General features: G+C 50.9%; 1 protein-coding gene across 2 annotated transcripts in view; it reads right to left on the reverse strand.

Moving 5' to 3' along the window:
• The window catches only part of kdm5c (lysine demethylase 5C), a 136,908-nt gene that overhangs the window by 14,927 nt on the left and 100,172 nt on the right, over window positions 1–21,809 (reverse strand). For both annotated transcript variants that reach the window (XM_073028265.1, XM_073028264.1), the window contains exons 11-21: window positions 18,210–18,391; window positions 16,674–16,836; window positions 13,764–13,883; window positions 11,382–11,576; window positions 10,864–11,045; window positions 7,043–7,167; window positions 6,589–6,739; window positions 5,897–6,011; window positions 3,526–3,881; window positions 2,436–2,574; window positions 536–715 (exon numbers count right to left, since the gene is read on the reverse strand). In XM_073028265.1, coding sequence (XP_072884366.1) covers window positions 536–715; window positions 2,436–2,574; window positions 3,526–3,881; window positions 5,897–6,011; window positions 6,589–6,739; window positions 7,043–7,167; window positions 10,864–11,045; window positions 11,382–11,576; window positions 13,764–13,883; window positions 16,674–16,836; window positions 18,210–18,391 — 1,908 coding nt within the window. The remainder of the gene's footprint in view (window positions 1–535; window positions 716–2,435; window positions 2,575–3,525; window positions 3,882–5,896; window positions 6,012–6,588; window positions 6,740–7,042; window positions 7,168–10,863; window positions 11,046–11,381; window positions 11,577–13,763; window positions 13,884–16,673; window positions 16,837–18,209; window positions 18,392–21,809) is intronic.

Below are 21,809 nucleotides of genomic sequence, written 5' to 3' on the forward strand. Positions count from 1 at the left end.
GACACAGAGTGAAGTTCCCTCTACACTGTCCCATCACACACTCCCGGGGTCAGACACAGAGTGAAGCTCCCTCCACACTGTCCCATCACACACTCCCAGGGTCAGGCACAGAGTGAAGCTCCCTCCACACCGTCCCATCACACAGTCCCGTGGACAGACACAGAGTGAAGTTCCCTCTACACCGTCCCATCACACACTCCCGGGGTCAGACACAGAGTGAAGTTCCCTCTACACTGTCCCATCACACACTCCCGGGGTCAGACACAGAGTGAAGTTCCCTCTACACCGTCCCATCACCAACTCCCTCTGCATCATCCCGAGATTTAGGACAAAGAAACATGACGTACAAGCCTAGATCGGTGGTGGGAAAAACCAGTGGATTCTGAATGGTTTGCCTGCCTCTCAGCGATAGGATGGGAATGTTTGAGCCAGTAAATATATTCATTGGGGTGGTGGGATTGGGAAATGGGAGGGGGCCAAGGAGAACTAGGGAGACGCAGTAGGTGTGGGAGATTCAGGGGCACGTGGCACTTGCCTCCAGGAGCGTGTAGCAGGAATTCCTCTTGAGAAAGGTCCTAGTGGCCTTCTCTCTCCAGGAGTGGGCAGTTGCTACCTGGCTCTCCAGCTGAGGTAGTTCTTCCATGCGAACAGGCAGGTCGCGCCCTACCGCCACCAGCCCCTCCAGGTCGTCCAGGCATGGGTAGTGGTCTCCATTCTGAAAGCAAATGGATGCTCGTTAGAAGGATGACGGCAAGAAGGGAGCTCTGTGATGTGGTCGGGGAGGTGTTGCAGTAGTGGTAACGAGGAGGGAGCGCCGCAAGGAGGGAGAAGTGAAATACTTAAGAGGAACACAAGGGGGGAGCTTCTTTACTCAGAGGGTGATAGTGTGGAACGAGCTGCCAGCAGAAATGGTGGATGCATGTTAGATTTCAACATTTAAGAGAAGCTGGACAGGGAGGGACGTGGAGGGCTACGGTCCAGGTGTGGGTAGATGGTGCGAAGAGAAGCAGGCTGAAGGGCCTGTTTCAGTTCTGTACTCCTAGTTACAATTTAAATCTGCAATTAAATGTCAACCAGTTATTCTATGTATGAAACTACTGCATTATTCTGAAATAGTAGTGGGGCAGTGTGGAGGCTCACGAGTTAGCAAGTTCGGGCTTGAAGCGTTCTGTATGGTAGGAGAGTATGGCCACTGAACGGCCATTTCAGGAGCTACCCAGCTGGGGCATACTGTCTAGCTGCTGAATCCACGACTCACAGTGTGTGTCAGTAATGGGGTACCCCTCCCCACAGATGACCCCAAGATATCCATAAGGGGCACATATAAGGGGATGGTTACAGTCAGAGAGGGCACAGGTTTAATGAGAGGGTAAAAAGGGGCAATTTTTTCCACAGGGTGACGGGTATTTGCAACAGGCTGCCAGAGGAAGTGGTAGAGATGGATACAATTACAACACTTGAGAGGGACTGAGGTAATTCCACCATGTGGACAGTCCCAAGCCTGGCTGTGGAAGAAGAAGGGGGCTGGCACCCCATCCTGTGAACACCCAGAGCTACAGAAACGCCAAAAGAGACCTCACCCCTGGGAGAGGAAGGACCTTTGCTGAGAAGGTATATGAAGTTGTATGCTGAAAGCAGAAGCCCCAGGGACAATCAACCTCGTATCGGCCCAGGACAGAGGTCTTTGACGAGCTGCCGTTGGCAGTCTACGGCTCAGCAGGAGTGATGGGCTTAAGAAGATGAAGAAGAACGAGACTGAGGTAGGTACGTGGTTGGAGAGGTTTAGAGGGCCTGTTTCTGCGCTGTGGGACTCTGTGACTCGGAGAGAGCTGCTTCGTCTGTGCCCATGTGTTCACTGTTATCCCGTTCGTTCAGGGTTGAATGAAAGGCAATTGGGGAACAAAGTGGGAAACATGTCCCCCTGAGGAAGGACTGAAAAAGGGCTCACAGCTCTGGAGAGCCGGTTCATTCTGAGAGAGAGAGGGAGAGAGAGAGAGAGTGTGTGTGTGTGTGTGTGTATGCGAGCATGAGAGTGTGAGAGAGTGTGTGAGAGTGAGAGAATGACAGAGTGAGAGTGAGAGAGTGAGTGAGAGTGTGTGTGATGGTGTGAGAGAGTGAGTGTGTGTGTGTGAGAAAGAGTGAAAGACTGAGTGAGTGTGTGTATTGCATGTATATTTGGGTGTGTTGTGAGTGAGTGAGTCTATACACATTCTCCCTGTGAACACGGGTTTTCCTTGGACAACCCGGTCTCCTCCCACATCCCAATGATTGTCAGTGGGTTATACCCCTCCCACAGTGTTGCTGGTAAGGGGTAGAATTGATGGTTGATGGCAGTGGGGGTGGGACCAAAAGGGACTCAGGGTACAACCCGCTGCTAGTGGCGGGGGGTGGGGAGAGAGCCAGAGTGGACCGCCCCACACTTGCAGCAGACTTGCCTGAATCTCCTCAACGTCCGCGATCCAGGCCTTGGCTTTGGACAGCGCCTCCTTCAGGGCCAGTACTTTGGGCAGTTCCACTGGAATATGCTCTGCCTCCTTTATTATGGCTTCAAGCGTGGCCGCCGGGTGCTTCTGCCTAGTGGGGGAATCCGTTACACATGACAACAACTCAATCTGGCGTCCGGCCCCATGCCCCGCATCTTGCTGAGAAGTTAGAAGGCCCAGTGGAACATGCAAACTCGACGGGGGCAGCTGGGGTAATGATCAGACACGTTCGCCCCGACGGAGTGGGCAGGGGGTTCCAAACCAGAACGAGGGGGCTGATTGAGACAGCACTTCAGGTTAGGACAAAAAAGGGGCAAGCCTTGCATATCTCCAGTGCAGGAAGGGGAGAGGTGAGGGAGCCTTTGTGGCTAGGGAGTGTGGACCAGAGGGGAGTCGAGGTGCACAGGAAGATGCTACTAAACTCTTGGGAGTGTTCCAGATTACGGGCATGTGCCATTGCCCCATTGACCTACTAACCCACATCTCGGGAAGTGGTTCACAGTTCCAAATGTGGCCCGACAGGATCTTTCCCACTCCAGCTACTGATCTGTGGCGCAGACTATCTGGTTGGGGCGAGAATCACACTCCCACCCTCCGTCCTCTCTCCGCCTGAGTCAGCTTTAACGACGAGGTGGGAAGGCCCCTCTGTGAGTGAGTCCCGGACTGTCAGCCTCCTCAGCCCTGGGTTGGCACCCAACACTTTCACCGTCTCCCAGCAGGGGGTGGCCCAGAGTCCCTCATCCCCATGTAGGAACTGTGCACCGGTGGATCAGCGTGTGCGTGCGCGCCGCTGTGTGTTTGTGTGCATACGCATTCGTGTATTTTCGTGCACGGGGTGTGCCTGTGCAAGTATCTGTACGTGTGTGGCAAAGTGTATCTGCACGTGTGAAAATACATATGTGCCTGAGCATGTCTGTGTGAGTGTGTGTATGCCAGTATGTGTCTCCGTGTACACACGACCCACAGCAGGACCTATCTCTCTACCCACAGGGAAACCTGCCCTCTCTTCCCTTCCCTGTGTCCCCTCTCCTGCCCAGTGTACCTGGCCTCCAGGCATATCACAGCCTTCTCCTCCCACCGCTCCGAGATGGTCACCAGCTCCTGCAGCTCCACCATGGCCTTCTCCACAGCCGGCTGCGGCTCCAGCCGTGAGCCCGACTCGATGAGCGGCCTCAGCTGGTCCAGCGTCACCTGCCCGCGGCCTGCCAGCGTCTGCCGCACCTCGCCCAGCCACTCAGCCTGCTGCGTCTCCTGCCTCAGCCGGGTCAGCTCGGGCAGCTCCAGCGGCAGCCACCTTCCCCGCTCCATCAGGTCCCGGAGCCCTCGCGAGCCCGTCGGCAGCTCCATCAGGGCCGTCTTCACCTCTGCCTGGAAGGCCTCGGCCTCCTCGAGTAACCCCTGGTTCACAAAGCAAGAGGCCAATTCCAAAGTCAATGAGACCTACTCCAAATCAATCCAACTCTTCCTTCTAACAGATCACTTAATGGCTACTTTACTGGGTAAAACTGCTCATTAATGCAAGTATCTAATCAGCCAATCACATGACAGCAATTCAATGCATAAAAGCATGCAGACATGGTCAAGAGTTGTTGTTCAGATCAAACATCAGAATGGAGAAGAAATGTGATCTAGGTGACTTTGACCATGGAATAATTGTCGGTGCCAGACGGGGTAGTTTAAATATTTCAGAAACTGCTAATCTCTTGGGATTTTTCACAGTCTCTAGAGTTTGCAGAGAATGGTGCGAAACAAAAAAAAAAATCCAGTGAGCGGCCTTGTTAATAAGAGAGGTCACAGGAGAATGACCAAACTGATTCAAGCTGACAGAAAGGCGACAGTAACTCAAATAACCATGATACAACAGTGTATAATGTGGTAAATTGGATCAGCAAGTTTGCTGATGATACAAAGATTGGAGGTGTAGTGGACAGTAAGGAAGGTTTTCAAAGCTTGCAGAGGGATTTGGGCCAGCTGGAAAAATGGGCTGAAAAATGGCAGATGGCGTTTAATACAGACAAGTGTGAGGTATTGCACTTTGGAAGGAAAAACCAAGGTAGAACATACAAGGTAAATGGTAGGGCATTGAGGAGTGCAGTAGAACAGAGGGATTTGGGAATACAGATACAAAATTCCCTAAAAGTGGCGTCACAGGTAGATAGGGTAAGTAAAGAGAGCTTTTGGTACATTGGCGTTTATAAATCAAAGTATTGAGTATAAGAGTTGGAACGTTATGGTGAGGTTGTATAAGACATTGGTGAGGCCGAATTTGGAGCACTGTGTGCAGTTTTGGTCACCGAATTACAGGAAGGATATTAATAAGGTCGAAAGAGTGCAGAGAAGGTTTACAAGGATGTTGCTGGGACTGAGAAACTGAGTTACAGAAAAAGGTTGAATAGGTTAGGTCTTTATTCCCTGGAGCGTAGAAGAATGAGGGGAGACTCGATAGGGGTAAATAAAATTATGATGGGTATAGATAGAGTGAATGCAAGCAGGCTTTTTCCATTGAGGCTAGGGGAGAAAAAAAAGAGGACATGGGTTAAGGGTGAAGGGGGAAAAGTTTAAAGGGAACATTGGGGGGGGTTCTTCACACAGAGTGGTGGGAGTGTGGAATGAGCTGCCAGATGAAGTGGTAAATGCGAGGTCACTTTTAACATTTAAGAAAAACTTGGACAGGTACATGGATGAGAGGTGTCTGGAGGGATATGGGCCAAGTGCAGGTCAGTATGACTAGGCAGAAGAACAGTTCAGCACAGCCAAGGGCCAACAGGCCTGTTTCTGTGCTGTAATGTTCTATGGTTCTATGTCGAACCTTGAAGCAGGCGACCACGGACATATACTCAGTGGCCTAGATAGAGTGAATATGGAGAGGATGTTTCCTGTAGTGGGAGAGTCTGGGAACAGAGGGCACTGCCTTAGAATAGAGGGTCATCCCTTTAGATGAGGAAGAATTTCTTTAGCCAGACGATGGTGAATCTGTGGAAGTCACTACCACAGACATTTGTTAGGTATATATTTAAAGCAGAGGCTGACACAAGTTCTTGAAGTGTAAAGGGTTGAAGTCAGGAGAATGGGGTTGAGAGAGATAATAAATCAGTCATGATGGAACGGCGGAGCAGTCTCAATAGCTAAACGGCCTGATCCTGCTTCTAAGTCTTATGGTTGAGGCTGCATAACCAGGCAAGATTTGTCAACAGTTGACCATCTCTAGGTGAGGTAGTGAGAGGAAGGAGTGTTGGGAGAGAGTAGGATCTATGCTCCCAAAGAAGGTGAGGATGAGGTGGGAAGAACATTTTGCTTGGTGGGTGGGTAGTGTTTTTTCCAGAGTTTGAGCTTGCCTCTTTGTGTGAGAGACGGGTGGGGGTGTGATGGCTCACAGAGTGGGTGGTGGAGGTGGAGAGGAGGGGAGGGTTTACCTGTACATCGCGGATTTCGCTGACGGCGCACGGCAGGCTGTGCAGATGCTCGATGAATGTCCGCAACCCCTCCACCGTCATCCGGGCCGGGGACTGAGCACCGTCCGTCTGGGACCTGGGGCAAGGAAGGCATCGTCAGTGGGCACAAGGCAGAGATGGCGCGGGACAGTGCCGACTTTCTCTCTCTCTCACTCTTCATCTGTCTCTCTTTCTCCCCATGTGAGTATCTCTCTCCAGCCTTTCCGTTACTCTCACTCTCTCCTTCTCCCAGCTGTACTTCTCTCTCCTCCTGTCTCTCCCTCCTCTAGCTTACTCTCCCTCTCTGTTTCTCTCTCACCCCCTTGCTCTCAGTCCGTGGCATGTGGAAGGATTTGCAGAACAGATGGGGTTGTTTCTGGGAGAGCACCTTGGGATGCCCCTGTAGAGATGAAGCAGTGGAAAAATTGCAAAGAAAGGTGCTAAGAAGAGAGGAGGGTCAGGGAAAGAGGAGAGACTCGGGAGTGAAGGGGCGAGTCAGGGGAGAGGAGTGAAGGGGCTGGTGGGGGGGGGAACAAAGGAAGGGGAGAACAGATGAAAGTTTCAGGGAAGGGGGGCAGGGCAGAATAAGAGGGTGGGGCCGGCGATAAGGTGACATGGGGAAAAGGCAGGGAAGGTGGCGCCAGGTCGTGAGTTGATCTCCCCTCCCATCCTACCTGACGCCCTTCTTGCTGGGAACCAGCTGCAGGATCTTGGCGACGCACTTCTCTGTCTCCTCCACGCTGCTCTTCAGCTGCTGCAGGAGGTTGCTGTCAGGGTACTTCCGCTCCTTCGCCTCCGACACCAGTGCCCTCAGCTCCTCCAGTGCTGCCGGGGGGGGGGGGGGGGGGGTGAAGGGAGAGAGAGGAAATATTGAAAGAAAATGTCAGTTATTTGTAACCCACCCTCACACAGAGACAGGAAGGGTTGGGGGGCGGGGTGGTCACAGAGATGGGAAGGGGTGTAGGGGACTGAGGGATTATAGAGTCCGGGAGGGAGGTTTTAGGGGGCACAGAGACAGGGAGTGGTGTAGGGACCAGAGGAAGCCACAAAGACAGGGAGGAGGGTGAGAACAGTATTCATCAGCTCTGCCCCCCTCTCCCCACCCAGAGGGAGAGGAACTGCCCTTACTTCTCCTCTGCTTGGTGTCCGGCTCCAGCGCTGCTCTCACTTTGGCCCCCCACGTGTCGAAGGACTCTGCCCGGATCTTCAGCTTGTGTAACATGGCCGGCAACTCGTCCAGGGTGTACCGGTACCTGCCAATGGGAGGCAGGGCGTCAGAGATCCTCACCGGTGACTTGGCCCCTCAATGCCAGGCCAGCTACCCACCCCAGCAATCCCACTTGCTGGCACCTTGCCCTCAGCCTTGGCAGCACCTCAGTACACGTGACAATGAAAATGTGGAAGCTTTAGAGAGGGGGCAGAGATTTACCAGGATGCTGCCTGGATTAGAGGGCATGTCTTATGAGGAGAGGTTGAGTAAGATAGGGCTTTTCTCTTTAGAGCAGCAGATAATAAGAGACAACTTGATTGAGGTGTATAAGATGATACCAGGTGGAGACAGAGTGGGTAACCAGAGACCTTTTCCCAGGGAGAAAATGGCTAACACGAGGGGAGTTAATTTTACGGTGACTGGAGGATGGACATACAGAGTGTGGTGGGTGTCTGTGGAATACCCTGCCAGAGGTGGAGGTAGAAGCAGATACATTACAGAGTATTAAAAAATGCAAAGTAAATTTATTAGCAAAGTACATATATATCTGCGTGCCGGGGAGGAGATAAGTCTCTACCAAAGGAGGTGTAAGGTGCTCCCTCCCTCTGCTAGCCTGCAGGTCACCCTTTGGCAAGGTGTGGCACCTGCTTAGTCAACCCCTCCCACCCCAATCAGGGTCACGGGAGGCCATGGGAGCGGGTGGTGGATGGTCGTATGAGCAGCCAGTGCAGATCACAATCCTGGTTATGTGACCACTGACACCAGGCAGACAATCTCTGAAGAGTATTGATAATGACTTGGGTCACCCGTCTTGTAAAGACTCTGCCCAGAAGAAGGTAATGGCAAACCACTTCTGTAGAAAAATTTGCCAAGAACAATTACGGTCAATGGAAAGACTTTGATCACTCACGTCATATTTCACGGCACACAATGAATGAACACCGAGATTCATTTGCAGTAGAACAAAAAAATACAATGGAATCAATGAAAAACTACACATAAGCCACCAATGTGCAAAAGACAAAACTGTGCAAATCCTGTAAAACAAATAATAATAAAAATAAATATGGAGCACATGAGTTGCAGAGTCCTTGAAAGTGAGTCCATAGGTTGTGGAATCAGTTCAAAGTTGAGATGATAGTGTTACGAATGTGCCGCAACTCTGAGGGGCCTAAGGGTACAAAGTCGCCCCCTCCTTTTTGAGAATCGCAAGATCGCTATTAATTCAGGTCTGGGACCCAGGAAATGAGACACGCAGAATCCACAAGGTTTGGTATGTGTCCTGGCCTCAGCGAAACAAAAACCCCTGATAACGACCATTGTCTCTTGGAGACGGAATTGTGTATTGAGTACTGTACTATTCATTGAAGCCCCTCGGGATGACCAGAGTGGGCTGGTTGAGGGATTGCATCATCCCAACCTGACTGACATCTGAGACCCCATGAGTAAGGATAAAAGAGGGTCTGGGGAACAACCCCTTTAGACGCACCAGGAGAAACTCTGGAAATCCAGTGACAGCGTTTTATAGCAAAAGCCGGTGGGGCCCGTGTGCGTCCTCCCTTGCCTGGGTTGGCGGGCTCACCACAGAAGAACAGTTTAGCTAAAGGAGAGGCCACAAGTGAACGGCCACACCAATGAGACTCCGACGGATCGAAATCATAAAAGGAAAGCTGGCAAGTTTTTCTCCCAAAACTCTCTCTCTCTCTCTCCAACCATTGCAAACCCAGCGGTCCCCAAAGGCTGCAGCCTGCATGAACTGAGTGAACTTTATATTTCCATCGGACAATACATTATCCCCTAGACAACTTATTTCTTATTGATTATTATTATACCTGCACTTTTAGATTTAGTATTGACGATGTATATTATCTGTATATTTGCATTGATATTATTTTTGTGTATTTTTACTAATAAATACTGTTAAAAATAGTATCATCAGACTTCAACGGACCTCTCTATCTTTGCTGGTAAGTGACCCAGTTACGGGGTTCGTAACAATAGAAAAGTGGCGGGCTATGTAGGTGGGAAGGGTTAGTTTGATCTTAGATTGGCACATGATGGGCCAAATGGCCTGCACTGTGCTGTAAATTCCAATAACAATTTGTACTCTAGTTCAAAACCCCATTGTATGCCCAACTCCAGCACTTCCATTCCACGCACCCACCACCCTATCCTCGAGGCCCCCTTTAAATCTTACACCTCTCACTAGCTTTTGTGTTGCCAACTGTGCTCACTCACAGGCACACAGCACTCTGCGCCCCTTGCAGGGTTAAACACTGGCTTGTTATCGCAAATATCTAATCCACCAATCATGTGGCAGCAACTCAATGCATGCAGACATGGTCAAGAGGTTCAGCTGTTGTTCAGATCAAACATCAGAATGGGGGAAGAAATATGATCTAAGTGACTTTGACCATGGAATGATTGTTGGTGCCAAACAGGGTGGTTTTAGTAGTTTAGAATATGCTGATGTCCTGGGAGTTTCACAAACAATAGTCTCTACAGCATGGGTTCCCAACCTGGGGTCCAAAGGCCCCTTGCTAAATGGTATTGGTCCTTGGCATAAAAAAGGTTGGGAACCCTTGCTCTAGAGCTTACAGAGAATGGTGCAAAAAAACAAAAAAAAATCCAGTGGGCAACAGTTTTGTGGGTGAAAGTGCCTTGTTAATGAGGTCAGAGGTGACTGTCGAGACTGGTTCAAACTGACAGGAAAGTGACAGTAACTTGAATAACTACGTTTCAGAGTATCTCTGAACACACATGTCAAGCTTTGTAATGGATGGGCTACAGAAGCAGAAGACCCGTACCTAATAAAGTGGCCACTGAGTGTATACCACTCGAACAGTCTCAGTTCTGTGGGAGTTGTCATTTGTCATGGGGATCAGATGTGAGAAGGGAGGGAGAGGTGGAAGAAGGTGCTGATAACTGGGTTTAGTGGGTATAATGTTGATGAGTATAGACAGGGAGGAAGAATGGATTTTTTTTTATGCGTATGGTAGTTGCTCGTCATATCCAACCATGACAGGCGACCTGTGCAAGAGAGCTCTTAAAGTTGCTGCTCTGAGTCATTTCCACTCTCTCGGCCTCAGAGGTCCGGGGCTCCTGTGCCCCGTCAGGCCCTTCGCTCTCCACAGAGCATTGCAGAACCACCTTCCTGGCTGTTGGATCTCACTGTAGATCTCATCTGCCAGGCTGCCGGAGCTGACTTTATAGCTTTCAACACAGTAACAGTGACCCTTCACCTGTCCCTGTACCTGCGTCCATCTTCCCAGCGATACTGACCCCATTTACAAGCACGTAGTCTTTGAAGTATTTGCCAGGATGCTTTCTACACGCCAGTCTTTGCCTCCAGATTCCAGAGGGTCTGAAGGAGACACATACCACTCAGATCCCCTCAAAACCTCTCATTCCTCGAAGGGGACGAGTGAAAACCCGGATGGACGGAATCAGGGACTGGATTCCTGACTCTGCTGGCTTTATGGTTTCTTTATGAGAACGGGGTGAAAACCCAACTGTTGTTCTCTCAAAGGGCAACAACAGACACTCAGAAAGACAGACAGACAGACAGTCAGTCAGCATTCCCCACCAAGGATGGGGAACATGGCCTCTCAGGGAGCTCTTGGGAAGAAAAAAGCTGAAGTTAGGGAAGGAAGGGAAGGTGGAGGGGGAAATGGTGGGGGGAGGCAGTGGGGATGAGGTGGAGAGAGTACGAGGGAGGGCAGGGTGAGGAGTTCCCTACCTCAGGTAATGCCGGCTGGGCGGGCAGTCACACAGATCGTCGATGTGGTAGAGACAAACCAGCCTCTCCAGGCAGTTGTAACAGGCCAGGGCCGACAGGAAGCAGGTGGTCTTACACTTGTCACACTGCCTCTCGTCGTCAGGCAGTAACTCAAACGCCTCCCTCTCTGCCTCTGTGATACCCTGTGGTGGGGGTGGGGGGAGAAGAGGTCCGTCAGCCCAGTCATACACCCCCCATCTGCAACTCCTTTCCATCCACTCCCCCTCCCTCACCCTTCCTTACTCACCTGCACCCAACATACCTCTTCTCCCCTCCCTCCACCCTCCTCTCCTGTACAATTGCCCCTTCCTTACCTCCCTCTCCATACCCCTCTTGCCCTCCCTACTTCACCTGCCTAAACCCCTCACGCATCCACACCATCTCACCCTCTTCTGATTCTCTCCCTTCTGCCCTGCCCATCCTCCCCCATTCCCCCTCTTCCTTCTCCCTAGTCCTCTTACCCCTCCCCCTCTGCTCACCTTCTCGAGCAGGGCCTTCCTGAGTTTTCGTTCCTCCTGAACCATGATGAACATCTCCTTGTGGACAGCCGCAGCCAGCCCCAGGTCCAGCTTCTCTGAGCAGGCCGCCATCTTGCAGATCAGCTCCTCGTGGGAAAACACGCAGTACCTTCGGAGCCAGCGGTAGTGCTCGATGCAGCGGCGCCCAGCCGGCAGCTGTGGGGAGAGAGCGCCAGGGCAGTCAGCGACCCCAAAGTCAAGGTCACCCACAGACCCGACACTCACCCAGCCCCTCCCCCCGAGCCGACACTACTCCACCTCACCCCCAGGCACACCGCACGCGATGAATCTGAGGGATTGGCGCTGAATTGCACAGGATTGATTGCGAGAATGTGGTGAATGATTAAGCCTTCCTACGCGTGGAGGTTTCTCTCTCTTTTGATGCGGGCGCAAGTTCCTTTCGTCTCTCTGTATCATTACCAACACGACTCCGTAAAAAAAGTTCAATCACACTACTCCTCTGTCTTTCTTGCTCTGTTTAGTATCTCTCATCATAACCCAGTCCCTCAAGTCCTGGCAATATACTTGTAAATCTTGAAATCACAGTGGTCCGGCAGCATAGCAGTTAGCGCAAAGCTCTACAGCACAAGCTGTAAGATTCAGGTTCGATTCAACTTGTACGTTCTCCCCGTGACTGTGTGGGTTTCCTCTGAGTGCTCCAGTTCCCCCCACACACCGGCTAAGATTAGTAAGTTCTGGGCATTGCACATTGGCGCCGGAGACATGGCGACCTTGTGGGCTGCCCAGCACAATCCTCACTGATTTGATCTGACACAAACAGCGCACGTCACTGTTTGTTTTGAAATACACGAGACAAATAAAGCTAATCTGTAAAAATCTTACATCTCCTCTGCACTCTTTCCAAGTTAATGGCTACCACACTGCTCTGATTTTAAGGTTTACAAGTATGTTGCCGGGACTTGAGGGACTGAGTTATGGTGAGAGTTACTAAGCAGGTTGGGTCCTTTCCTACAGCACAGCGGTCAAAACTGGCACAATATTCAAATGTGGCCTCACCAACGACTCACACAACTGCAACTTAACATCCCAACTCTCCATTCCCATTCCGACATGTCTGTCCACAGCATCCTCTACTACCATGATGAGGCCACGCTCAGCTTGGAGAAGCAACACCTCATTTTGTCTGGGTAGCTTCCAACCTGATGGCATGAACACAGATTTATCTAACCTATGGTAACTTCCACCCTTTTCTCTTCTTCCTTTTCCCATTCTAGTTCCCCTCTCAGCCCTTCTCTTCTCCTCAGCTGTCCATCACCCCTTTCCCTTTCTCCCATGGTCCACTCTTGTCTCCTATCAGATTCATTCTTGTTCATCCCTTTACCTCTTCCACCTATCACCTCCCAGCTTCTTGCTTCATCCCCTCTCCCCCACTCACTAGTTTCACCTCTCACCTGCCAGCTTGTACACCTCCCCCTCCCTCCCATCTTCTTATTCTGCCTTCTTCCCCCTTCCTTTCCAGTCCTGACGAAGGGTCTCGGCCCAAAACATCGACTATGGGTTCCTCTCCATAGATGCTGCCTGACTTGCTGAATTTGTGTGTGTTACTCTGGATTTTGAGCACTTGGCAGAAATTCTTGTGTATCCTCTTTGCTCTGACTGCTGAAGTGTTCTTCATTGCCCCTATCTATCTGCAGGGAGCTATGTCTTGTACTCCTTGCTCTGTCCTAATCTGAGGCTTTATAAGGAATTCATCAGACTGCACTTGGGGTACTGTGAGCAGTTCTTGGCCCCTTATGTAAAAAAAGGATGTGCTGGCATTGGATAGCATTCAGGAGGTTCATGAGAATGATCCCAGGAGTGAAAGGGTGCATGAGGAGCGTTTGACGGCTCTGGACCTGTACTGGCTGGAGTTTAGAAGAATGAGGGGAGATCTCATTGAAACCTAGAGAATATTGAAAGGCTTAGACCGAGTGAACATGCAGAGGATGTTTCACATGGTAGGGGGAGTCTAGGATGAGGCCACAGCCTCAGAGTAGATTAGAAGGACATCCATTCAGAACAGAGATGAGAAGGAATTTCTTTAGCCAGAGGGTGGTGAATCTGTGGAATTCATTGCCACAGACAAGTACAGAGGACAAGTCACTGGGTATATTTAAAGCAGAAGTTGATAGGTGCTAGATTAGTAAGGGCATCAAAGATTACAGGAAGGAGGCAGAAAATGGGGTTAAGACAGATAATAAGCAGTCATGATGGAATGACAGCACAGGCACGATGGGCCGAACATCCCACTTCTGCTCCTCTGACTTGTGGTCCTTGGTCAGGTAATACACATGTTTCAGAGAACAGGACCAATGCTCAAGGGGTTAGCCCCAGTCATCCTACCCAGTCCGCCGTACAGAAGTTGACAGCTTCTGCAAAGTTGTATCCTTGGTTGAAGCCGCTGTGATAAGCCCTGGGGAAGGTAATGACGAACTCTCCCGCACACTGGTTGGTCCTTACCACCTGAAAGACAGTAACACACCATCACAAATTCCCGGGGTCAGACACAGAGTGAAACTCCCTCCACACACTCCCGGGGTCAGACACAGAGTGAAGCTCCCTCCATACCATCCCATCACACTCTCCCGGGGTCAGACACAGAGTGAAGCTCCCTCCACACTGTCCCATCACACACTCCCGGGGTCAGACACAGAGTGAAACTCCCTCCGCACCGTCCCATCAAACACACCCGGGGTCAGACACAGAGTGAAGCTCCCTCCATACCATCCCATCACACTCTCCTGGGGTCAGACACAGAGTGAAGCTCCCTCCATACCATCCCATCACACTCTCCCGGGGTCAGACACAGAGTGAAGCTCCCTCCACACTGTCCCATCACACACTCCCGGGGTCAGACACAGAGTGAAACTCCCTCCACACCGTCCCATCAAACACACCTGGGGTCAGACACAGAGTGAAGCTCCCTCCATACCATCTCATCACACTCTCCTGGGGTCAGACACAAAGTGAAGCTCCCTCCATACCATCCCATCACACTCTCCCGGGGTCAGACACAGAGTGAAGCTCCCTCCATACCATCCCATCACACTCTCCCGGGGTCAGACACAGAGTGAAGCTCCCTCCATACCATCCCATCACACTCTCCTGGGGTCAGACACAGAGTGAAACTCCCTCCACACCGTCCCATCAAACACACCCGGGGTCAGACACAGAGTGAAGCTCCCTCCATACCATCCCATCACACTCTCCTGGGGTCAGACACAGAGTGAAGCTCCCTCCATACCATCCCATCACACTCTCCCGGGGTCAGACAGAGAGTGAAGCTCCCTCCACACTGTCCCATCACACACTCCCGGGGTCAGACACAGACTGAAACTCCCTCCACACCGTCCCATCACACTCTCCCGGGGTCAGACACAGAGTGAAACTCCCTCCACACCGTCCCATCACACACTCCCGGGGTCAGACACAGAGTGAAACTCCCTCCACACCATCCCAGCACACATTCCCGGGTTCAGACAAGAGTGAAGCTCCCTCCAAATCAATGAGAACCTTCATCACCCAGGATGTGCTCTCTTCTTATTGGTACCAAGGAGGAAAAGCTCATCAGATTTCTGAATGGCACACGAATCCATGAACACTACCTCAATATACCTGTTTCAGATTAATTGTTTTTTATTGTAACATAGCAAACTTTTGATGTACTTCATTGTACTGCTGCTATGAAACAAAGAATTTCACAACATACGTCAGTGATAATAAACTGGTTTCGTTTCAGGCAGGGGGTTCCCAACCTTGTTTATGCCATGGGCCAATACCATTAAGCAAGGTGTCTGCGGACCCTTGGCTTAGGGGACTGTAGGGATGGGCAATAAATGTTGGCCAGGTCAGAGGGTGTATAGGTGAAGAGAATATCATTGGGAAGGGGAACACAGAGGGCAGCATGTAGCCTAGCAGTTAGCGCAACGCTCTTACAGTACCACTGAGCGGGTTCAATTCCTGTCACAGTTTGGAAGGGACCAGAGGGCACAGCCTCAGAATAAAGGGCTGTCCATTTGAGATGAGGAGGAATTTCTTCAGCCAGAGGCCGGTGAATCTGTGGAATTCATTGCCACGGATGGCTGTGGATGCCGAGTCACTGGGCACACCTAAAGAGGAGGCTGATGGGTTCTTGATTAGTAAGGGCATCAAAGATTACAGGAAGAAGGCAGGAGGAAGGGGCTGAAAGGGATAATAAATCAACCGTGATGGAATGGCAGAGCAGACCCGATGGGCTGAATGGCCTACTTCTGCTCCTATGTGTTATGGCCTTGTGGTTTATTCGAGGAACCATGCAGATCCCCGGCACCGAACCCCAAATTCTGCCAAACCACAATCGAGATGCACGGGGTTACACTTAGTAAATCATCCGGTCCTGGGTGAAGTACTGAGCAGGGGAAGGCTATTCAGCCCACAATACTTGTGTTAGACACGACGGCCATTAAATTTCATCTACTTCCAATCCTGGCACATTCAGGTCTGTGTCACTCACAGCTTTTTCCAACGCTAACCCTGGCATGCTACCGTGGGGCAGTACAGTAACATAGCGGGTTAGCGCAACATCATTACAGCAACAGTGACCTGGGTTCAATTCTCGCCTCTGCCCGTAAGGAATTTGTAAGTTCTCCCCATGTCTGTGTGGGTTTCCTCCCACATTCCAAAGACAGACTGGTTAGGAAGTTGTGTTCTCCACAATTATTACCTTGAAGCGATCGCATCTGTTCCCAACATGAACCCCAACAACCCATTCAAAGCACACTACCGTGGGGCAGCACAGTGATGCAGCCATTCGCCTAACACTATTACAGTGCCAGCGATTGGGGTTCAATTCCCACCACCGCCCGTAAGGAGTCTGTACAATCCAAAGGCGTACGGGAGAGGGTTAGTGAGTTATGGGCGTGCTATACGTGGTGACATCTTTGCTCCTTACAGCACAAGACTGTGCAGGTTGTAAACAACACATTTCACCAGGTGAGAAATAAAGTTAATCTTTACATAATTGGAGAGTGGGACTCGGAGGGTGGCACAGTGACGGTAGCAGTGCCAGCAACTTGGGTTCAATTCCAGGAGCTGGTACACTCTCTCTGTGACGGGAGCTCCAGCTTCCTCCCACATCCCTAAGACAGAGGGCAGAGATTAATTGTCCAGTCTCGTTGGGAAGGGAGGGGCCTGTTACCGTGCAGTATCTGAATTCCCTGGGTTTTCCAGTAAGCGGGAAAACGGGGGGAGCAGGGCAGGGGGTTGGATGCTTACGGGCACTCCGTGGGACATCAGGATGTTGGGGTTCATGATGGTGACCAGCTGGTGCAGGAGGTCGGGCTGGCTCTCGAACAGCTCTGGCGTCAGCTTCTTCATCACGGCCTCCAGCTGCTCAGCTGCGTATGCCGGCACACCATACCACGTCTTGGGCTCTCCCCTGAGGAAGTGATGGGAAGAGGGTGAGTGACATTGGTACCAACACTGCCCACCTGCAACCCACACACACTCACAGGCCTGCAACCCTAGTAATGTTGAACCAACGCATCAATAATTCCCCTATATTCTGTCCCTCAGCTTCATGCTGACACCTCCAGGTCGACCTTGTGATTTGAGGTAGCTGCCCACCCTCTGTAACCTGAATTCGTTCCCACCTTGTAACCCGTGAACTCGTTTCCCCCTCTTGTAACCCAGGAACTCACCCCCCCATAACCCGTGAACTCATTCCCCCTTATAACCCATGAACTCACGCCCCCTTATAACCCTTGAAGTCATCCCCCCTTGTAACCCGTGAACTTGTTCCTACTTGTAACCCATGAAGTCACCACCCCAGTGACCTGTGAACTCACCCCCTGTAACCCATTCCCCTTTGTAACCCGTGAACTCAACCCCCCCCCGTAACCGGGGAACTCGCACCCCCCCCCCGTAACCCATGAACTCGTTCCTGCTTGTAACCTGTGAACTCATTCCCCCTTGTGACTCGTGAACTCACCTCCCTTGTGACCTGTGAACTCATTTCTGCTTGTAACCTGTGAAGTCATCACCCTTGTGACCCGTGAACCCACCCTCCCTTGTAACTCGTGAACATGATCTTCCCCCAACTCTGTAACGCGAGCATGTAACGAAGTCTGTGACTTGAGAACTCATTCTCTCCCCTGTAATTCGTGAACCCAATTCCTGCCCCCCCCAACTCTGTAACATGCACACACTCCCTGGAACTTGAGAACATAGCCCCACGTCATTCAGCACTTAAGAGTTCCACCCCTCCACCGCTTGGTAGCACCCGTGGTCTTCGATGATGCCCGCCCCTCTGTCCCAGGTCTTCTCTCTCTCACTGCCCAATGTCTCCCCACTCGCCGCTGCCATGTCTTCTCCTTCTCCCCTCTCCCCCCAATGGGCTGGACGGATGGCATCCACCAGTGGAGTTAGCTGAAGGAATGGTCCTCGAAACCTCCCTCCTCCCCCGTGTCTAACCCCACCCCACAGGGGCCAGTCGGCTGGTTGCCGGTTACCCACCAGTGGAGTTAGCTGAAGGAATGGTCCTCGAAACCTCCCTCCTCCCCCGTGTCTAACCCCACCCCACAGGGGCCAGTCGGCTGGTTGCCGGTTACCCACCAGTGGAGTTAGCTGAAGGAATGGTCCTCGAAACCTCCCTCCTCCCCCGTGTCTAACCCCACCCCACAGGGGCCAGTCGGCTGGTTGCCGGTTACCCACCAGTGGAGTTAGCTGAAGGAATGGTCCTTGAAACCTCCCTCCTCCCCCGTGTCTAACCCCACCCCACAGGGGCCAGTCGGCTGGTTGCCAGTTACCCACCAGTGCAGGTAGTTGATGGAGTAGCTCCAATGATCTTCGATGTGCCAGCAGAAAGCAGCGAAGCACATGCCCACGTAGAGCCAGGGCACCTTCATGCCAGAGATGTCGGCGTTGATATGGCACAGGACCGACTGCTCCAGCACCGGCATCACATTCAGGTTCCAGCCGCACGCCGTGTACTGCTGTAAGGGGGGAGAGAGGCACTGCTGAGTCCTGTGGGCTGAGGATGGGGCAGGGGGGAGATGGTGCACTGGGAGCGCGAGAGGTGACGGTCCTCGGGCGGGCACCTCCCACGGATGGTGCCGAGGATATTGAGGGAGATGAGGAGGGAGGAGTGATAGCCAAGAGCCAGAGTAAATTCAAGGAGCTGAAGAGCAAGAATGTGAAGGGCTCACTGTGGAGGGGTGGTCAAGAGGCAGCACCGTGCTGCAGGTGGGACGGTGATGCCCCTGGTAGGCTGGCTCTTGGGCATGGCCAAGCTGGCCATTTGATGGTCTAGGCATGACCCCTCTTCCAGAGAGGGGTAGAGGGAGGGGAGAGAGAAAGAGATATAGAAATAGAGAATGCGACCACTATGAGTTCAGTGGGGGTTTTAAGTGAACAGTGCCCCCCCCGGGAATTGAGTGCACTATAGATTGTAGAACTGTAATTTGAATTCAGTAACTGTATTTTAACTCCTAACCTTTTTATGTCTCTTGTATTTGAATAAAGTTTTGCATGCTTATTTACATTAAAAAAAAATGGATGGTGGTGCACACTAAGACAGATTTAAACTGCAACAATACCCTGTCTAGGGGTTACTCCTCAGAACAGCTGAGGTTTATCCTCACATTGGTGCTGTACCTCACTTGTGCAGGGAACTTGACAGCAATAACGACGATGTTATTTTGTCACGACCATTAAGGAGTTTACGCTTCATTCTGCAGGAACTATCTCATTTTACCTTGAAGTACCCAACAAAGTTTCAGTTAAATCTTTCAGCAAGCTCAGTGGCTCATGTCACACACCAACCCTGAATATTCAACCTGACTCAGTAACATTAAAGGTGGTTTCTCATCTAACGCATGCACACTGTAAACAAACTCCTGTATCCACTGTTTTCATTCATTAGAATAATGGAACTCTGCGCTTGCCTTGAACAAAGAATCTACTTACAACATTCCCATTTTGACTTCTGTAAAACCCGACCAAACTTTTAAGAAATTAGACATTAGATTTTCAAAATAAAACAGGGCAGTTAAGAGGGAGTGCTGCATTGAGGGAGGGACAGTGAGGAGAGAGCGCCTTGCTGCGGGACAGGCGGCGAGGAGAGCACGTTGCAGGAAGGGTGGTGAGGAGGGTACGCCATGCTGCAAGTCTCTGAAATGGAGGAGCTAAGGGGTGATGGAGATTTGATGGGATGTGTCGCAATGCTCTGCCTGGATACCGAAGGCTGATCAGTCTCTCCTCTCTGCTCCTCCCTCAGTGCATGCTCTCTTCCTCGATGCTCTTCCAACAGCTACTCAGCATACAAGCAATGGTGCAGATGGCCACTAGATGGCAGGATCACACAGGCATTGATGGACGGAGATACTGGGCGAACACAAGAGATGACATCTGCCGGAAGACCTCACTCAGCTGGTCGAGCAGCTGGGCAGTGGAGATGGAATGGTTGATGCTTCAGGTTGGAAGTGTGCTCTTTCAGGTCGATTGCCAGAATGTGGCAGAAACACACACGGCCAATGGATCACTTGGTGAATTGATTGGGCTTCCTACGTGAAGGAGGTACTCCCTCTCGACTGCGCATGCATTTCTGTCTCAGTGGACCTGATTCATCACTCCCACATACAAGCTGCCCACCGCATACTATTACTAACGTGACTCAGTAAAAGCGTTTACTGCTGATACTCTTGTTGCTCTTGCCCAGCGGATTCATAATGGAGCCTTCTGATGCAGGTTTTGATCCAAAATGTCGCAGAGGATCCAGAAAATATGTGCTGGCACTGGAGAGGGTCCAGAACACGTTCACGAGAATGATTCCAGGAATAAAAGGGTTAATGTATGAGGAGTGTTTGTTGGCTCTGAGCCTGTACACACTGGGGTTTAGAAGAATGAGGGGGGATATCTCACTGAACCCTATTGAATACTTAAAGGCATAGAGTGGAGAGGATGTTCCCTATAGTGGGCGAGTCTAGGATGAGAGAGGCATATCCTCAGAATAGAAGGACATCCATTTAGCATAGATGGCAGTGGAGGCTAAGTCAGTGGGTGTATTTAAAGCAGAGGTTGACAGGTCCTTGATGAGACAAGGTATCTCAGATTGTGGTGAGAAGGCGAATGGGGTTGAGAGGGATAATGAATTAGCCATGATGGAACGATGGAGCAGATTTGATGGGCTGAACGGCCTAATTCTGCTCCTATGTGTTATGGTCTTGTGGTGAATTTGAGGAACGATGCAGATCCCTGGCAATGAACCCCATCCAAATTCTGGTGATCCACAACTGAGATGCACGGGGCTACACTTAGTAAATCATCCAGGCCTGGCTGAAGCACTGAGCATAGAACGGAGAACAGTAAGGCACTGAAGGCCATTCGGCCCACAATATCTGTGTAAGACATGAAGCCCAATTAAATTAAATTCCTTCTACCTCCAATTCCGGCATATTCAGGCCTCTGTCTCACAGCCTTTTAAACACTACTATCATATCTGATTCCTACACTAACCCTGGCAGCCTGCTCCAGGCACATGGACAGTAATGTAGTGATTAACGTAACATTATTACAGCACCAGTATCCTGGGTTCAATTCCTACTGCTGCCCATAAGGTTCTCCCTGTTGGTCTCCTCCGGGTGCTCTGGTTTCCTCCCACATCCCAAAGATCTATGGGATGTATGTTAATTGGTCACACGGGTGTAACTGGGCAGCATGGGCTTGTTGGGCTGTTAACCATGTTGTATCTCCAAATAAAGTAGAAATATAAATAATTTGCCCTGCAGACCTTTAAACTTACTCCTCTCACCTCAAACACATTCTCTCTAGTATTTGACAATTCCATCCAGGGATAAAGATTCTGGCTGTCAACCCTATCGTTGTCCCTCATAATTTTATAAACCTCTACTAGGTCTCCCCTCAGCCTCTGCTGCTCCAAAGAAAACTGCAGAAGTTTGTCCAACCTCTCCTTATAGCTCACGCCCTCCAATCCGGTCAGCATCTTGATAAACTTCCGCACCCTCTCCAAAGCCTCCACATCATAGAGACATAGACCACTACAGCACAGAAAAGGCCTGCTTGCATTTACCCTATCTATACCCCTCATAATTTTATAAACCTCTATCAAATCTCCCCTCATTCTCCTACGCTTCAGGGAATAAAGTCCTAACTTATTCAATATTTCCCTGTAACGGAGGTCTTCAAGTTTCGGCAACATCCTTGTAAATTTTCCCTGCACTTTTTCCAATCTTACTGGTATCTTTCCTGTAGGTAGGTGACCAGATTGGGTGGCAGGGTGGAGATACGGGTGAAGGCACTCCTTCCCTCCACTAGCTGTAGGTTACCCTTGGGCAATGTGTAGCACCTGCTTAGCCCCATCGATCAGGGGTCACATGAAGCCATGGAGCAGGT

The sequence above is a fragment of the Hemitrygon akajei genome, chromosome 24, assembly GCF_048418815.1.
Source record: "Hemitrygon akajei chromosome 24, sHemAka1.3, whole genome shotgun sequence".
Classification (NCBI taxonomy): Eukaryota; Metazoa; Chordata; class Chondrichthyes; order Myliobatiformes; family Dasyatidae; genus Hemitrygon; species Hemitrygon akajei.